General features: G+C 46.5%; 1 protein-coding gene across 3 annotated transcripts; it reads left to right on the top strand.

The window, feature by feature from the left end:
- Positions 1–638: 638 nt before the first annotated feature.
- mylk4a (myosin light chain kinase family, member 4a) lies at positions 639–16176 on the top strand. 3 transcript variants are annotated; one of them, XM_047027818.1, is made up of 15 exons: positions 7285–8158; positions 10520–10660; positions 10941–11037; positions 11374–11821; positions 11934–12268; positions 12615–12720; positions 13325–13418; positions 13579–13688; positions 13854–13995; positions 14105–14175; positions 14337–14465; positions 14561–14713; positions 14834–14912; positions 15037–15091; positions 15301–16176. In XM_047027818.1, exons 1-14 carry the CDS (start codon positions 7691–7693, stop codon positions 15088–15090), a joined length of 2427 nt encoding a protein of 808 aa, XP_046883774.1. In that variant the 5' UTR covers positions 7285–7690; the 3' UTR covers position 15091; positions 15301–16176. The 3 variants fall into 3 exon arrangements, with proteins under 3 accessions (XP_046883778.1, XP_046883774.1, XP_046883775.1); XM_047027822.1 differs by lacking the exons at positions 7285–8158; positions 10520–10660 and adding an exon at positions 639–944; XM_047027819.1 differs by lacking the exon at positions 10520–10660.
- Positions 16177–16532: the final 356 nt, after the last annotated feature.

Raw genomic sequence — 16532 nt, 5'->3', positions numbered from 1 at the left:
AAACAACCATTTGTTTCCAATACTTTTTGGTCTATGAGTTTTAGCTTGGGCCTGAGATGCAGACCTTGTATCTATATACAGTCTTGGCTGGAATAGTACTCCAGTTTCAGGCCAGACAGCAGTGTCCTGTCCACACATGTCACATGTGCTCACATTGTTTTGGTGTTTAGTCATGCCACGCTGCTCCCCCCATTGGCACCACTGGCCAGATGATGTTGTTTTAGGAATCCTTACTGGAACATAATTGTCCCCTGGTCCTATCAATATAGTTGGGAGTAAGACACCACGTGAATGTGTGTGACATCTGAATGTGTGCAGGCTATTTACACCACTGTGTCTCCACAGTTGCAGACAGGTCAGACCTTCTATCATCACAAATGGTGCCACTTAAATCCAATGTCTTCCATTCCATGTTCTGACTTCTGGTCATTAGAGAGAAAGAGATAGGGGGAGAGAAAGAGATAGGGGGGGAGAGAGAGATAGGGGGGGAGAGAGAGAGAGAGAGAGCGCGAAAGAGAGAGAGATAGATTTAAGCACATCCCCCTGACACCCTTGGCTGGCACCTGTCACTCTTTAGTCACATGGTTAAACTCGCCTGTCCTTTGGGGCCGTTGCTGATGAGCGTTGAAGTGTTGGAGGTAAGGTAGTAAGTTTGGGCGTTCCTAGCCCGGGGAACCCTGTCCCCTAATAAGCACACTGCCATCTCATACTACTAGCGAGTTCTCTCTCAGAGGTTAGAGAGGCCCTGAGGAGAGAAGATTCAAACCTGAGCCGAAGAAGAAGAGGGTAAAGGGAAGGGAGAAACCATGAAGAGCTTCTTCAAGGACAGGGACATTTGGCTCGTCAGCAGCATGTGCTTGGTGGCGTCCTACCTCTGGTTTAGGCTGTGGGATTTACTGTGCTACAGGGGCAGGCACAGAGCATCCAGTCCATCTGACGTGCAGGTACAGGGGCTTTTTCTTTAAGAATATATATATTTTTGGGTCAAATGTACAGATGGCTGTGTCATGTGACCTGTGACATGAGGTCGTTTGCGAATAGTTTTTTCTGTTCGCTAAGCAGTCAGATGTAAAGTCAGATGTTCTCACGAAATCTGTATTCAGCACATTCCCATTGTAGTTGTCAGTATATTTTTTAATGCAACATATTTCTAGCACAGAAAATTCATACATTTTTGTAACTTCTATGGATTGACTCTTTATAGAGTATAACACATCAACAGCTTTATTCCGAGGCTCCTAAGACATCAAACCTAAAGCACAGCACCTCAGCACTAAACATAACCACCAGTTCTTAAAGCATGGTATACATTTTCACATAAGTCCATGTCAGCATTTGTGTGCGTAAACTACAGATTCATGTCTGAACATGTTCCACTTTCAACGGAATCATTTGTCTCAGCTTGAAAAATTATTGCATCCTCTATCATGCAAAAACTGAAAATAAAGCACATTTCCTTTCCTAACTATATTACTTATATATTGTGTATTCAGTTGATCAATCTCATGGTAGGTTGTGTTCTGCTGTAGCAAGCCACACAGTGGGGCCCAATGTCTGATCCAGACAGTTTGGATGAGGAATTTAGGAATATCCCATTCCTACTCATTCCAAAGTTACCTCTCTATCTCTTTCCTTATTATGTCCTCTACCTTTCTCCCAGTGTACACCCTGCTTTTAAAGTTTGTATAAAAAATGAGTGAGTTGTAAAAATCATTGAGTTGTAAAAATGAGTGATTTGATTGATATCTTAGAGATGTGCTGTTATCTAGAAGAGTTAGCTGAGACAGGCACATTTTATAGTCTTCTGCCAGTAGTCCTTCTACCTGACTGAGATTTCCATCTAGCGCAAACTATCATTATTCCTTTTGTACTGACATCTCAATGTTGAGCTATGAGTTATTGATGAAATCCACGATCCATTTTGGATCTGGTGTAGACAGCACAGCCCCTATTTACCTTCCTCTAGTAGTTACCATGAGAAAATGCAAGGTCACTTACATGAGTAGTAAAAGTTATTTACTGGAGTACCTAAGGATAGAGGGGTTGGAGCTACGATATTGTAGTTGTTACATCTTTACTTGATAAATGCAGACATAGTTTAAAAAGCCCACATATTTGACCTGTGCTGTATTCCAGTCGGTATGATAGAGAGCCATGCAGCTGCTTCATATGGCTGGTGGAGGGTCAGGTCCTGGAGATTGTTGAGTTCAGTGCAGGGAGCAAGAATGTTGTGCTCTGAAAGGCTGAGGTGTTTTATTATAGCATCAGGTGTCTTGTGATCCTGTGCACACAATAGGACATTGTCAGCCCCCCTCCCCCGTTAGGACTCGCGCGAAAACCACAGGGAACTAGTTTGCTTGTTAATCAGTGTCATAATTACAGTCAGCCCTGCCCGTCAACGTTCAGCAGAAATGGCTTTGAGGAGATGTGATTGGAAGTCCCACTCTAGATGTCCCTGTGTCTTCACATTACTTTCAGTCTCTTTGATTCCAGGCCTCGTCCATTGGATCTGTATTGCAGTCATCCATGAGTCCATTTGTGATGGTGCGTCCAGGCCCAGTAACCACTCACCGTATTGTGGTGTGTTATCTTCTGGAACATTCCTGAGCTAAATGTCAATTTGAATCTAATTAGTGAGCTCAACTCATAACATCACAGTGTGTGTATGCGTACAGCAGTAATCTGACTCATTTGAGGTATTTGTCAGCGAATAATTACGTCTCAATCTCTTCATAATAACTCAAAAAAGACACGTATAATAATTATGAGTTTATATGGTAGTTTTTCTTATAAGAAATATTGTCCTGATTGATTTTCTATGCAAGTACTGTACGCAGAAAGCTCTAGCAGTACAGGAGACGGACTGACACAGGTTGTAACCTACCCACCCTACAGTGCGCAACCAGGGGCAGGGGCGTAATAAGATGGCTGCAGTTTTGTCATATGAGAGGGTGAGCTCTCAATCGGACATCAAGCAGTGTCTCTGCGTGTGTTCTTGTTTTCGAAAGTTTCGACCGAAGTACCTCTGTTATTCCAGGGGATTTTAGATGTCCTCAGAGAGCAATGAGTTCTGTCTAGTAGGCCGACCACAAACCATTTACACATTGTATGTGTCACAAGGTTTTGTCTGTTTTGTGAAAAGGTCAACTTAAAAAGGAAAGCTGCAAGGCCACGGTGAAAAGATGTTGTTCTTGTCAACTGTTGTCCTGCTTTTGCTACACCGTCCAGTTTCTCATTGACGAAAACCTCTAACGCCAAATGTTCTTTGAGACAAGAGAGGAGATCCGTCATCCTCTCGTGTTTCCATTCCTGTCATGGTGTTTGAGAGACGGTCACTATAAATATATGCGACTAAGCTCTCTCTCTGTAGCCATCCCGTCGCTATGCATCCGCGCATGTCAGTCTGGAGGGTGTCCTCTGCTTAAAGATGCCTTCCTTCACTGACTCAATACTGTATAAGAGTTGTTTTATGGAACACTAAACATGTATCATTTACACCCATCAAGCCTCAAGACTCGAAAAGTGTCTCATGCACTGTATGCTGCCTGCCTGTGAGCCGTCAGACTGTCCGCCTGATGCAGAGCGCCCTCTAGTGTTCAAACAAAACCATACAGGACAAAATGCGATGGACAGTGTTTATTTTCAACCTACTTGAAAGCAGGTTGTTTGTGTTCAAATATCCTTGACAAATATTAGTCCACCCCTTCTTGTCTTATCATATATCTGTTACAGTGTGTGTGTTTTTTTTGTAACACTCAGCTGTGAACAGCAACAAAAGTTGTGATAGTGATCCATCCTCCTGTTTCATCATCGAGAGGACATTGTATTCATTAGGCTCTGATCCTGAAAACATCTTGAGAATGATTCCGACTCAGAAGATCCGGCTAAGTGTTCCGGTGTGTTATGTGTACAAGGCTCAAGTGAGACAGTACATGCACAACCTGAGAGGGGAGGGGGGGAGGGAGGGAGGGGGCGGAGGGTGATGAGGGGCGGAGGGTGATGAGGGGGGGAGGGGAGGTGGAGACGTCTAAGACGGTGGTGGCTTGTGTTGGCGTTGAGGCTTATGTTTCCTGGCTGCTACTCACGTTTCTGCCCACTAGTTTCCAAGAGACTCAGCTAGCAGCCCGGGTGGTGTTCGAGAGGGGAGGAGGTGTGTGTGTGTGTGTCGCCCCTGACAGCACACGACCCTGGAGCGTCCCAGGACAGTCTGTTCTGGATGAGAGGCGCACTGCTCGGCGGTTTGTCCCTCTGCCAAACAAACCCCCTAATGCCACTCAGGTCACTGTCCTCCAGATCTCCCTCTCTGGCTCCTTAGCACAGCATGTTTATACCGTTTCGATTGAGATGTGGATGAAATGAACGGTATTTACAGACGCTAGCGTTAGGTTGCTGTGTTTGTCTGCCATTTTGTCTTATGGTGTTGTGTATTCAATCCAGCAAAGCAACAGGTGGAAATTGTTTCCTTTTTGTGTCTGACAATGATGTTGGTAAAAAAAAAAAAGACGAGAGAATGACAGAGGCGTGTGTCTGCAATATCTATTTCCGTTCTAAGCGCTGTGTGTAATATCCATGTACTTGATACCTGATTTCAGCTGACCCAAGAGGACACAGTTTGTTCCACAGATAAAGGGACCAACGTCCCAAACGCACGCAGGGATAAAAACACGATTTGGTTCCGTTCCTTTTGTAATGTCTGTGTGTGTATGGACTTTTGAGGGGAACAGTGGCTCAATGACTTACTGTCACATCAACGGAAAACATTACAACCCTGCACCGTTAGATGGCGTCAGCCATCGTTCCGCTGGTCGGGACATAGCTCCACTTGGCACCACAGGCCTGCATGTGGAAAACACGGGCGAGACTCTCGTTGTGGCTTCCGAGCTTCCATTGCTCATGTTTCACTGTAAAGTGTCAGTGATATAAACTCAACCTCTGGTTTATGTAATGAGCACCACCGTAAGCCGTTTATATCTCACTGTAGACTTTAATGGCCTCACATTAACCCCTCCAGTGCCCAGAATGAAGCGTTTTTAAAAGGGAATAGAGAGGTATATTGTGTTTTTAGATAAATAGAGTATTCAATATTCACATTTCTATAGTTATGGTAAGAGCTTTGGGTACCTGGTGTGTCTGCTACAAACAACAGTGGGATAGCCCAGCTAATACTGTATATCTGCAGTAGAGCTGTGGTAATATCCCATAGTATGTCCCGAGTGCCTGCATGTGGTTTGATGTGAGTTCTAGGCCCCATATTTTGCACCATTTAACATCTGAAGTGTAGCGCCCCATCAGTATAGTATGTGTACAGTATGTCCCAATAGTTGGCAGTTGATTTACGCGCGATGCGTGTGCGCAATGCTTCGGGTTGCAGCCTTGACTTTCCCCTCATCAATCTCGGTGGATTCTTTTGAATTCTGTTTCTTCCATGAAAGCATCGCAACGCGTAAGGTAACCCCTCCACGCCTCTCATAGTGACACAAGCTGAGCTGAGTGTCCAGCGTAGTCGAAATTGCCTTTCTGTCATCTGTTGGCGCCCAAGGACAGGTGTTGCCGCCCCCCCCGCACCCCCCCCCCCCGCGCTCAGTGATGCCCGGTTACGTTCCCATCTGCTACGGCCCTGTCAGGGTCATCTGTTCCCCCCAGGAGCCTTGAGCAGAGAACACGGAGGCAAAATAAAAAGGGTGACCCTTAGCTCCCAGGGGATGTGAAGGGCACTGGAGGTCAGGCAGCACAATGGCCTGGCCCCTCTCCCTCCCTCGCAAGCACGGCTACCTCCGGGGAGGGCAGGAGAATAGAGTGAACCACCTTCCAAGTCTTTGCTTGTGGTGAAACCGGATCTGAACCCCCCCCCCCCCCCCACCCCTTCAACAGGCCAAACCTCCCCTCTGCCCCCCCGTCGCTGGCCCCACATGCCCATTGGCCCATTTGGCCTGGCCCGTCTGAGCATGGTGAGCGCTGGGCTATTTTGGGTCGGGTCTGGGTGGCTTAGTTAGCAGTCTGTGCCTTCCTTTGTGAGCTGCCATGTTTCCCAATGAGCTAAGCTGGGTGCCTCCTTCACCACATCATCTGTCCATCGAGGAGGGCGGCATGAGTTAGCACATACGCAAACGTTTAACTGAAGCAGCCTCTTTGTTGAATTCAAGTGGTGATTCATGTCACACGTAAGTTAATGCAGTACTTCCAAAATTGACGGCGGGATTCCATTTTGGTTGACACAGGCTTGTTAGTACTAAACACCAGTCACCCAAGTAAAGCGGTTGAAATGGAGCTCAACAAAAACATTGAATAAAATGTCTATCATTAAAACGTTTCTCTTTCCTTGTTCATTGGTGGTTGGAGGATTTATGTTTGTTTTGACCATGAATGCAAAGAACATATGTCCACTACTACAACACATTAAGCATAGTTTGATAGGTTTATAGGGTACTTGGCTCAGGCTGAAATTTCAAACCCCAAGTTAAAATTGATCCGTAACTGTCTTAACTGTGTATGAGTAAGCATGTGCGAAGCCTTGAGCTGGATGGGTTTGTCAGTGGAGAGACACTATATTAATCATCCCTGTCAACCCTCTCTACTTTCAGGAGAGGGACTAAAGGTCTCCTCTGCCAGAGACTACAACTGCTCTTACTGACCCATGCCACCGGGTACACACCCAACAGTGCAGGTGGCTTTGAACAATACTCCTAAATACACAAGTACACGTCAATCCTGCAATATTCAGATATTTGTCCAAAAAGGCTACTTTGAACACTGCACTGCATATGTGCTATAAGTTGACGGACACATATCCATATACACAGCGTCCCCGTTCCAAAACACAGCTGTTCGTGAGCCTCTTTTAACCTGATTGTTTGATATTTAGAGTTGACCTTAAAATGTCTATCACTGCTTATAAATAAACCCCATGGCATCTCTTCCCCCCCCCCTCTCTTGGGGAACACCTGTTAGGTATTTGGTGCGAGAGCGGCATTCATGGCCGGCTGCGCTGACAAGCATCCCCGTTCACGTGTCGATAATGATGAGAAACGTTGAAAAGGGCAGATCGTTGCAGATGAAATTCCGCCCTGCCTCGAGGTGGCGTTGTGTACACTGGCCATTTTGACACTTGGCAGGCGGTAGACGATGGTGGGCTTAACATTTAAAGACTCTCATGTGTCTCACGGCCCCCAGCAATGCCAGCCCCCCCTCCCTCCCCCCCCCCCCCCCCCCCCCCCGCCCCCCTCATAGCCTGGCCCCTGCTGACGTCGGTGGTGCCGCTTACATTTAGGCAGAGGGACATATCCCATTCTTAATACCATCCTGGTGGAGAGAGGGACGGCCACATTAGACAGTGGGTGCGACAAGGAGGGACAATCTCATGACTCTTAGCATAGTGCAAGGGTGCTATACCAGGGATTAAGAGTTCTGTCTGTTGGAAGGTCAGTTCGAACACACCTCGTTGGATCTTGGATTTATAGATTTTTGTTCAAGGACAAAATACGGTGAAATCCTTTTGAATCCGTTGTCGCCTGCGTTTGAGCTCTCAGATAAGGCCGTCTCTCCACTCGAAGAGGAACACTGAAGGATAGAACTGGCTGCGTTTGTTGAAACCGTTTTTCCGTGTGTCCCGCGGACCTCTCTGGTCCTCCGTCTGGCTCGGCTGGGTGTCCTAACGTGATCCTGTCGCACCTGTTCCAAGATTGTAAACACCATGGGGGACCTGAACGGCACCGGCTTCGACCTGATCCAGAACCGGATCGAATCTCTGAGCAGCAAGATGGACCGCCTCATCAACATCCAAGAGAAGGTCCTCAACCGGCTGGACGGAATGTCCCAAGACATCGACGGCATCGAGAGGGACGTGGAGACTCTCAAGGTGGACAAGGAGGAGATCCACGTCCCGTCCAGGGCTGTGATCCTGACCTCTGCTCAGTCGCAGAGCCAGGCCACGGGGGGAGAGGTGAGGGAAATGTGCCAGGAGATGAGCTCCATCATGTCCGCCGTCAACCAGCGCTCCCAGCAGCAGGCTCAGAAGCTGGAGGGGATGGAGAAGCTGGTGCTGGGCATCCAGCAGGTCATTGGCTTCATCGGGGAGACGGTGAAGAGCTCCAGGGTGATGGAGCTGATGTTCAAAGGGCCGGCGGCGCGCAAGGCTCAAAGGCTCAAAGACAAGGGCAAGGTGAGAATCAAGAGGAAAACGTGTTTTGGCTGTCAACGTAGAGTCAGAGCTTAAACACCGAGAAGGTTGACAAAGTGAATCCCGGAGGGCAAAGTTGAACGTTTACAAACGTCAGCGCTGCGGAATCCTTAGAAGCTGTATTGTATCATTGCTTACTGAAAAGGTTGTGGATGACATATTGACGTTTAACACGTTAACATCTGTGGAGGTTGTCCAACGCTGCCAGAGAAGGGGCTCCACATGTTCGGTGTACAACTGTTACGCGTGGAAGCCTTATCTGGCACTTAGTGTTCCTGGCACCACATGCCGCATGTAAGTGATCAGAGCAGTCAAGCTCTGTCAAGAGTTCTATTTCCAAAGATTGCGGCTTGGCACAGGCTTACTGTTCTTCTTCACCCTAAGAAAGAGTAGAGAACAGTTCATTCACTTTGTAGGTTCTTCATCAAACTTCATCCGAATCTGAAGACGAGTGTAATTGCCTACTGGAGTATTTCAGTTCATAGTTGATCGTTATCAAAGAAATACCTGCTCTTATTTGCACGAGATGCACCGCTTTAAAACCCCACATTTCACTTGTGTACTGTACTGTATGCCTGCCAGCTGTAATGTAGCCTCCCAGGCATGTGACAAGCTCAGGGACCCCCTGGAGAGCATGGGAGATCCACTGTGGGGGCCACAGGTGGAGCCTGAGGGGCCATGTTTGGTTAGGCTGAATTTGGATCTGCTCTCAGTCCGTTCGTGGCTAAAAAGGGCCTGAATGTATGAAGTCAAATGTCCAAAACTTGTGATGAGCTATCTCGCTATCTCGAACTCACTTTTTTTTGTCCGCACGTTATCTCATTCCTCTCGTGTAATTGTCCTATTTTGGGTGTTGACCTATTTTGTGAAGAGCTATTGCTGGTGTTAAATTCACTCACCTGCGCATCAACATCTCAGGCATGTCGGTGAGAGTTAGCAAGTGCTGCTATGGTTACTGTGCCCCACAACAGTTGCTCTAGTAAATGTCCATGCTTTATCGTGTGTGCTATGTTTTAGCGAGGTTGGCACTGATTCAGAGGTGAGAGTCTGAAAATAAGCTGGACGTCGTAGAAGAATGTTGAAAGGTCAATCGGTTCGATTCTGTTTTAGGTGCATGGTCGTCCTATGGGATGGAGTAGAGTCTAGCTCCACAGTTATTCGATTCTCCCATCTACTTTACTAGGCCCTCAACCAACGACAGTGTGTTTTTCAGCTCAAACCCGTTGGGACTCATTCGAACAACTTCAATGACCACTTGTGGTCGCTGGTCCAGTGCTTACAGGAACAGGTGGACAGGGGACTCAGACAGGGAAGAATCTGATGGTCAGTGAGTGCCATGCTGGCATTAAAACCGAAGGCTGGACTTAAATATACCACAAAGCCCAAATGTCATCACATTCCACTGAGTGTAGATGGCAGAGTAGGGGCTGTTTTAGTGACAGGGGAGAAACCGACAAGGACATCGAGAGGAATAGCCCTTTATAAGGGTGAATGTTTTCCCAGTAAAAGTGAGGAAGAGTTGCCATTGGCGTAATCAGAATAGGTATTAGGTATATGTAGCATCTGTTAAGCTGCTATGTCAATCCTGAGACGTCATTACTGCGGTCGCACATTATTTCCATGCAGTCGACCACATACATATGTCATGGCTACTGAGTGACTCCAAATGTCAGGAATCCATGCGGTCGTCACTGCTCGCGTCACATGTCGCCTCCACCTTCTGAGGTGTGAGAAGTCTGTCTAGCGACACCAGCTCCTTTAGCCTCTACACTGCCCCCCCCCCCCCCCCCCCCCAGCTCCCATCCTCCGACTTTTCCTCTCGCTGCCGTCACTGTGGAAACCCCACACTCCAAACATCTCCCCTGCTTTACCAACAGCCAGTGTTTACCACCACACAGCGCTGGGTGTGCGTAGGAAAGACACTCTCACGCTCAAAGGACCTCCTTGATTTGGACCTGCTCATACAGGGAGTGTGTCATTGAGTCCCTCCGGTTTGAGTCGGAGTAATATTTTCCGCTCAAGGGCCGACATTGCGTTCCACCGCTGACTGTGACAAGTGATAAGCTATAAATTCACAGCCTTGCACCTCTATGGACATCCATCCACTATGAATATTCAGAGGCAGGCCTTTACACATTCAGGAACACAGCAACTCATCAATTGTTTTATAGGCCCTTACATGTGGCCGTCTAGCCTTTCCATCACAACTAAATGTTCCGTATCACGTCCTATATTCGACTGTTTATTCTCCCTGTGTCTCCATCCAGACCGATGGGCTTTAACCCTCACCCCTAATCAATGCCTGCCCACCTATCATGCGCTGCCATCTTGTCTCTTTAACAGAAAACTACCTCTACTAAAGCCTCTAAAGGGACTCAAGAAATAACTCCTGCATGTGAACCCACTCCTCCGGAGCCCACTCACAAGATAAACCTCCACGGACCAAAACATTGCATCTCCTCCCGCAAAATCGTCGGCAACTTTGTAGGTTTTCGGTCGTTCCGAGTGCCAGTTGTCATATGGCATTTCGACATTCATGAGCCATCTCATGAATGCGCCTTTGAAAACGAACAACAACAAAAACTGTTGCTTTGCTTCTAGTTTCACAACATCGAGGTTTACAACATCGCATGTGCAGGCACTGTTCTCTGTGAAGATCTAAAGCATTTCACAATTTCTGTACTACAGTATGCACAATTCAAAAAATACATTACCCGTTGCTTCACTGTCTTTATCTTCATTTTCTTTGTCTGTTGTCGCGTAGCTGAAAGACAACAAGGCTAAGGATGGAAAAGACAAGTCCCGTCTCAGCCTGAAAGGTCTGAAAGCGCAGAAGAAGAAGAAGCCTCCAGATCCTGCAGGTGCTCACATCCAGAACATTCTACACACTCAGGAGTCACCGGGAGTTTGGACCACACAGACCTGACTACACAAATCACTTGATAGACACACAGTAACAACAAATGGAGACAGGAATCAAAGTTCCCTTCCACTTAAAAAGCACCTAGCTCGTCACAATAGTGTTCCTGTAGAAGGGTCAGGTTCAAATATGACACCACCAATCCTTATTTACTATCATTCTTACACTTAGACAACAATACTTAGGTTGTTTCAGCAACCTCAAGACACAGCAAATAACTTCACAAAGCGGGTTGACATGTAATAAACCTACTGCTGCGCTGTTTGAACCTTGGCAGACACCATCTCCCTGAAGAAACAGGCTTTGCTGCTGGAAGAGGTGCAGAAGCTCAACCGAGAAAATGCTGAGAGATCCGACCCCAATCTCTCCCCTGGACTCCTGGACCTGGAGGCTGGGGGGCCCCTGAAGCCAGAGCGGGGCTCCCCTAGCCCCAACCTGCTCGACTTCATCCTGGAGGTCCCCAAGGCTCCTGTGGCAGAAGAGGAGAAGGAGGAGCCAGGCGACGGGCTGAAGGAGGGCGTGTCAGAGGTGTTGTCTGCCGTGGATGAGAAAGATCTCCGTGAATGCAAGCTGAGTGAGGTGGATGTTCTGAAGGAGAGAGAGGAGAAACAGAAGGAGGAGGAGATCAAGGCCAACGCTTCCTCCGAAGAGCCCTCCGAACCGGTCATACTGGAGCTCCCCGTTAGTCCCGATACTCAAAACGAGACAGACTCCATTCCTGATAGGTACTTTGAATCCATTCACTCTCTGTATTAATCACCTCATCTCATTGTCTCGTCGCCTTGCCGTGTCGATGTGTATGTCCGCTTTTCTCACCCTCTGAAACGTCTACCTCAGCCGCGAAGACAACCAAAGCGCCTTCTCATCTCTGGAGGCAGAGCTGGACCAGATGGCGGAGGTCAACACCAGTAGCAAGCGGCGGGGCACCGAGGAAGACCTTGGCGTGGAGGACCACAAGAAGAGTCGGGTGGAGCGCGGAGAGGAAGAGGAGGAGCAGAGAGAGGAGGACAAGGAGGAGGAGGAGGAAGAGCAGCGGGCCGAGTCTGAGGGCTGGGGGGTCTTCAAGGCAGATGGAGTTGAAATCCGGGTGAAGCTGAAGGAGATGTTGGAGACAGAACAGGAGGAAGACACAGAAGGGGAAGATGATGTCAACGTTGAACGGTTCTTTATCGGTGAGTGCCTGGTTTCTTTGTGAGTAATGCACCTGATAGAGGGTCCAGACACAGACGGTACTTAGTATCCGCTGAAGTCGTTTGCTCCTACTTGTTATCTGCGTTGCTGTAGGTGTACCAGCGTACTCACTGGCAGTTTGACAGGCATGTACACATCAGAAGTGTATCATGCTTACCACAGTGTGTTTGCAGGCCTGGGTGCTAACGTGATTATGACAATCATGAGGTGGCATTTCTGAAGCCACATGCCACTCATTAAACAACCAAGGCTTCCATCTTCTCCCCTTTCAGTCTCACTCTCTCATTTTCCTTTTTGTTTCGCCCCTTTGTCCAAATATCTTTTCAGACACAACTCCCCCTCCAGTAGCTCCATTCAACCACCGGATCGTGTCTGCCAAACCCAACCAGATCAATAACTTCTACACCATCAACCGACAGGAGATCCTAGGGGGGTGAGGGTTCCATCCATGGATTGTATTGTCGACGTCATCTTTGGTTCACTCGAAATAAACCTGCAACACAGTTTATCAAACTGGGCAAATACAGAGAACAGGGTTCTCAACCATCCGGCAAAGACGAATTGTGTAACCCTTGCCCTTCTTTCACCTTGTTCATAGCTTCAGAGTCAGCCCAGTTATTTTTACTCCAGGCTTTCAGGGTATGTGAAACCATACTCCTACTGCCAGCTGGTAGCTAATCTCTAAGTGTTAATCCAACTCTTCAAAGAGACGCCCCCATTCCCATTTAATGGAAAAGAAGAAAACACAACACTTTTTCAAAATGTTGGCACTTTCTCATATGTAAAGTGATCTTGTTTCGAGTTCAAGGACATCGAACCGTGACAGATATCACTATCAGTGCTAATTCACAGGGTCATCAGCCCAGAGTGTAACATTGTAGGATTTGCAGCTTAAAGGTGATCGTTTTGGCATCTCTTTAGACTGACGCCTGTAGGGGAGTACAATTAGATGGAAAGGTGACATTACAAACCGAAAAATTAGATAGACAGACGTCGTTCAGACTTTCGGACTCATTTGCCTCTCTTTCCATTCTAAGAGGTCGTTTTGGCCAGGTGCACAAATGCATCGAAAACTCCTCTGGACTCACCCTGGCGGCGAAGATCATCAAGGCCAGAAGTCAGAAAGAAAAGGTACGAAACCAGCCTGTGATCACGACTGATGAAATACTACAAACAGTAGCTCCTCCATTGGACACCATTCTCCAAACTCGGTGCACTCCAAAGAGGTAAATGGACTCTTCTCTCTGAATCTGGGTGAGATAACACCTGTGTGTGTGTGTATGCTTGGCAGGACGTGGTGAAGAATGAGATCCAAGTCATGAATCACCTGGATCACGCCAACCTAATCCAGCTCTACGCTGCCTACGAATCCAGGAATGACATCATCCTCGTGCTCGAATTGTACGTTTTCAAACTCCCAAAACAAAGGGTTTATGCTTTACGTATACAACCGATGCCAGACAGTCCAACTTGTATTGAAGAGAATCCCCAAATGGGAGGATTTGAAGGGGATTTGGATACGTTGCACTCACTGATTTCCCAACGTTGTATTTGTCTGACCTGCAGTGTGGATGGAGGCGAACTCTTCGACAGGATCATTGACGAGAACTACACCCTAAAGGAGCTGGACACGGTGGTGTTCATCCGGCAGATCTGCGAGGGCCTCCAGCACATGCACAAGATGTACATCCTCCACCTCGACCTGAAGGTAACCACGACCCCACTTCAGGAATATACACTGTGTGCACGGAGAGCAGTATCTATAGTCTCCTTTTGTCAACCGGAATCCTTCAATCCCTCTTTTGTGTTCATTGCAGCCTGAGAACATACTATGTGTGAGCAGGGTCACAAATAAAATCAAGATCATCGACTTTGGCCTTGCCAGAATGTAGGTCCCCACTTGCAATCAGTAATACTTTGCACTTGTATTGCTTGAAGTGTGTGTTGCTCCAAGTATGTAAGACTTATCGAACATGTTGAAATGTGTGATTTATACACCCATTTCTACACCCAGTGAATCTCAGAATGACGGTAATTCTCCTCTCACAGATACAAGCCCAGGGAGAAGTTACGAGTGAACTTCGGCACTCCAGAGTTCCTGGCTCCAGAGGTGATAAACTACGACTTTGTTTCCTTCAACACAGACATGTGGAGTCTGGGAGTCATTGCATACATGCTGTAAGTGTAGACAGTGCGTGCGCACACACATACCAACACACACACCGATCCAGTTTGAACGCACACACACACTAAAGACGTCCTCTCTCCTCTAGCCTCAGCGGCCTTTGTCCCTTCCTGGGTGACGATGACAACGAGACGCTGAACAACATTCTGGCCTGTCAGTGGAACTTTGACGAAGAGGAGTTTCTACACATCTCCGACGAGGCCAAGGACTTCATCTCCAAGCTCCTCGTCATCAACAAGAGGTGTTTTTCTTCTGCTTGACTGGATTGCCGGTCTGTTTGTCCCACTGTCCTCCCTCCCAGAGACTGTACATCAGGATGATGCATGAACCACTGCCTGTGTTTGTTTGTGTTTATCTGCAGCTGGAGGATAGGAGCCTCAGAGGCCTTGAGGCATCCTTGGCTCTCTGACTCGGCACTCCATCACCGGCTCCATGAAAAGGTACAGTCTCACGTTGCGGTGGTGCAGTGATATTTATGGATGGAGTGAGTCTCCATTTTGGATCACCCGTAGCATGTGACTTACTAGCTTTGTGGTCATTGCCTTTGTCGCTGTCTTTTTGCAGAAGACAATGTGCCGTTCCCGCCGGTCCTCATGTGTGCCTCCTACAGGTAGTTGAGGTGAGCGTCGTTCATACGTGAACACTATGCCAGCTCTGTTTAGTACATAAAAAATGTTTTAGCTGTTCAACATTACAAACAGTACCCCACCATGTCCACCAGGGGGCAGCAACACACCGTGTTTGCGCAACGAGGCACGAGAACCTCTGCGTTTTCGACATTGTCCTGGTTGAAACTGATCTCTTTCATCCATGTTCTGTCTCGATCAGCGTGACGACTTGATTGCCCTAGCTGTGGCCAAATGGACCAACCCTGCTGTCCTCCTGTAGGATCACCTGCGCATCTGTGAACATGATAATGCGTTGTCACATTATCTTTGATCAAGTAACTGCATGGCAATCAAGTATTATGTCAATGTATAAATTAAATTGTATCAAAAGATTGAAGAAAAATACATTGCTATTAATTGCAGTAGATTTGTGGTGTGATTATTCTTATTATGAGTAAATTGGAGGTTTGTTTTTGCTCTAAGCCCTACAGCAGATCTTCTGATAGTTTTGTAATGACTTCAGTGTTTCTTCCCTTAGATTGATTAGACATCCAGTTTACATTTACCTTTTAGATATGAAGCAGTTGCTTTTTTATCCAAACTGATGTACAAATAAAACATGCTCCACAAGGAAGTGGAGCCGATAATCGTAGGCAAGAAGTGCACATTTCTCTACCTTTTGCGTTCTATTCTTGTTAGACGCAAAGCATGACAAGGAATGTGGTGCGCTTTGACAGGATGATAATGTGTGGTTTGTGTTCAGAGGTTTAGTTCTGTTCTCCACATGTCACTGTGCAATGCTGTAAGAGTATGTACATCAAGGAGTTTTCCTCTCTACTTTACTGATTTAGTTTGTTGGTTGTTTTTGAGCATTTGACATCCACCTTAATTTATAATGAAGGATACCGCGTTCAAGCAAGGAACTAAATAAATATATTTGTAGGTCTCTGAGGCCGTACAGCCCATGTTATGTATGTCAAATATGTATTTCTGTTTTCATAAGCTGTAGGTGCACTTTATATTGTTATTTATTTGAACATTTATTTTTCAATTTAGCTAATCCTTGCAGTCAATAAATATTATGTGTTAGAATTTGTACATTTGTTTGTCCTATGTCATGTCCTATATTTTTTCATTCTTCGGTCTCTGTGTGTATGGAAAAAATAATTTTACTTTATATTAAAATAATTCAAGTCTTATTATTCATATTCTTTTAATTGTTGATTTGTATTTGTGTCAATATCAAAACGTTTTTGACTGTTGTGAAATCTGGCTTGCATGAGCTCATTATTAAAATTAATACATACACGAGCAACATATTTAGAAATGTAAAAAAAAAAAGTGCTTATTGACTTGCACTTATAAACAGTTTTGTCTCTTGTAATTTGTATTAAATGTTTGAATGCATGTTATTGTGTTTTAATGTAATCCAATGTACTTGTAATTGTTCAT

This window comes from Hypomesus transpacificus, chromosome 10, assembly GCF_021917145.1.
Source record: "Hypomesus transpacificus isolate Combined female chromosome 10, fHypTra1, whole genome shotgun sequence".
NCBI classification, from domain to species: domain Eukaryota; kingdom Metazoa; phylum Chordata; class Actinopteri; order Osmeriformes; family Osmeridae; genus Hypomesus; species Hypomesus transpacificus.
The sequence above is the reverse complement of the archived record's forward strand: the minus strand, read 5'-3'. Positions and strand labels throughout refer to the sequence as shown.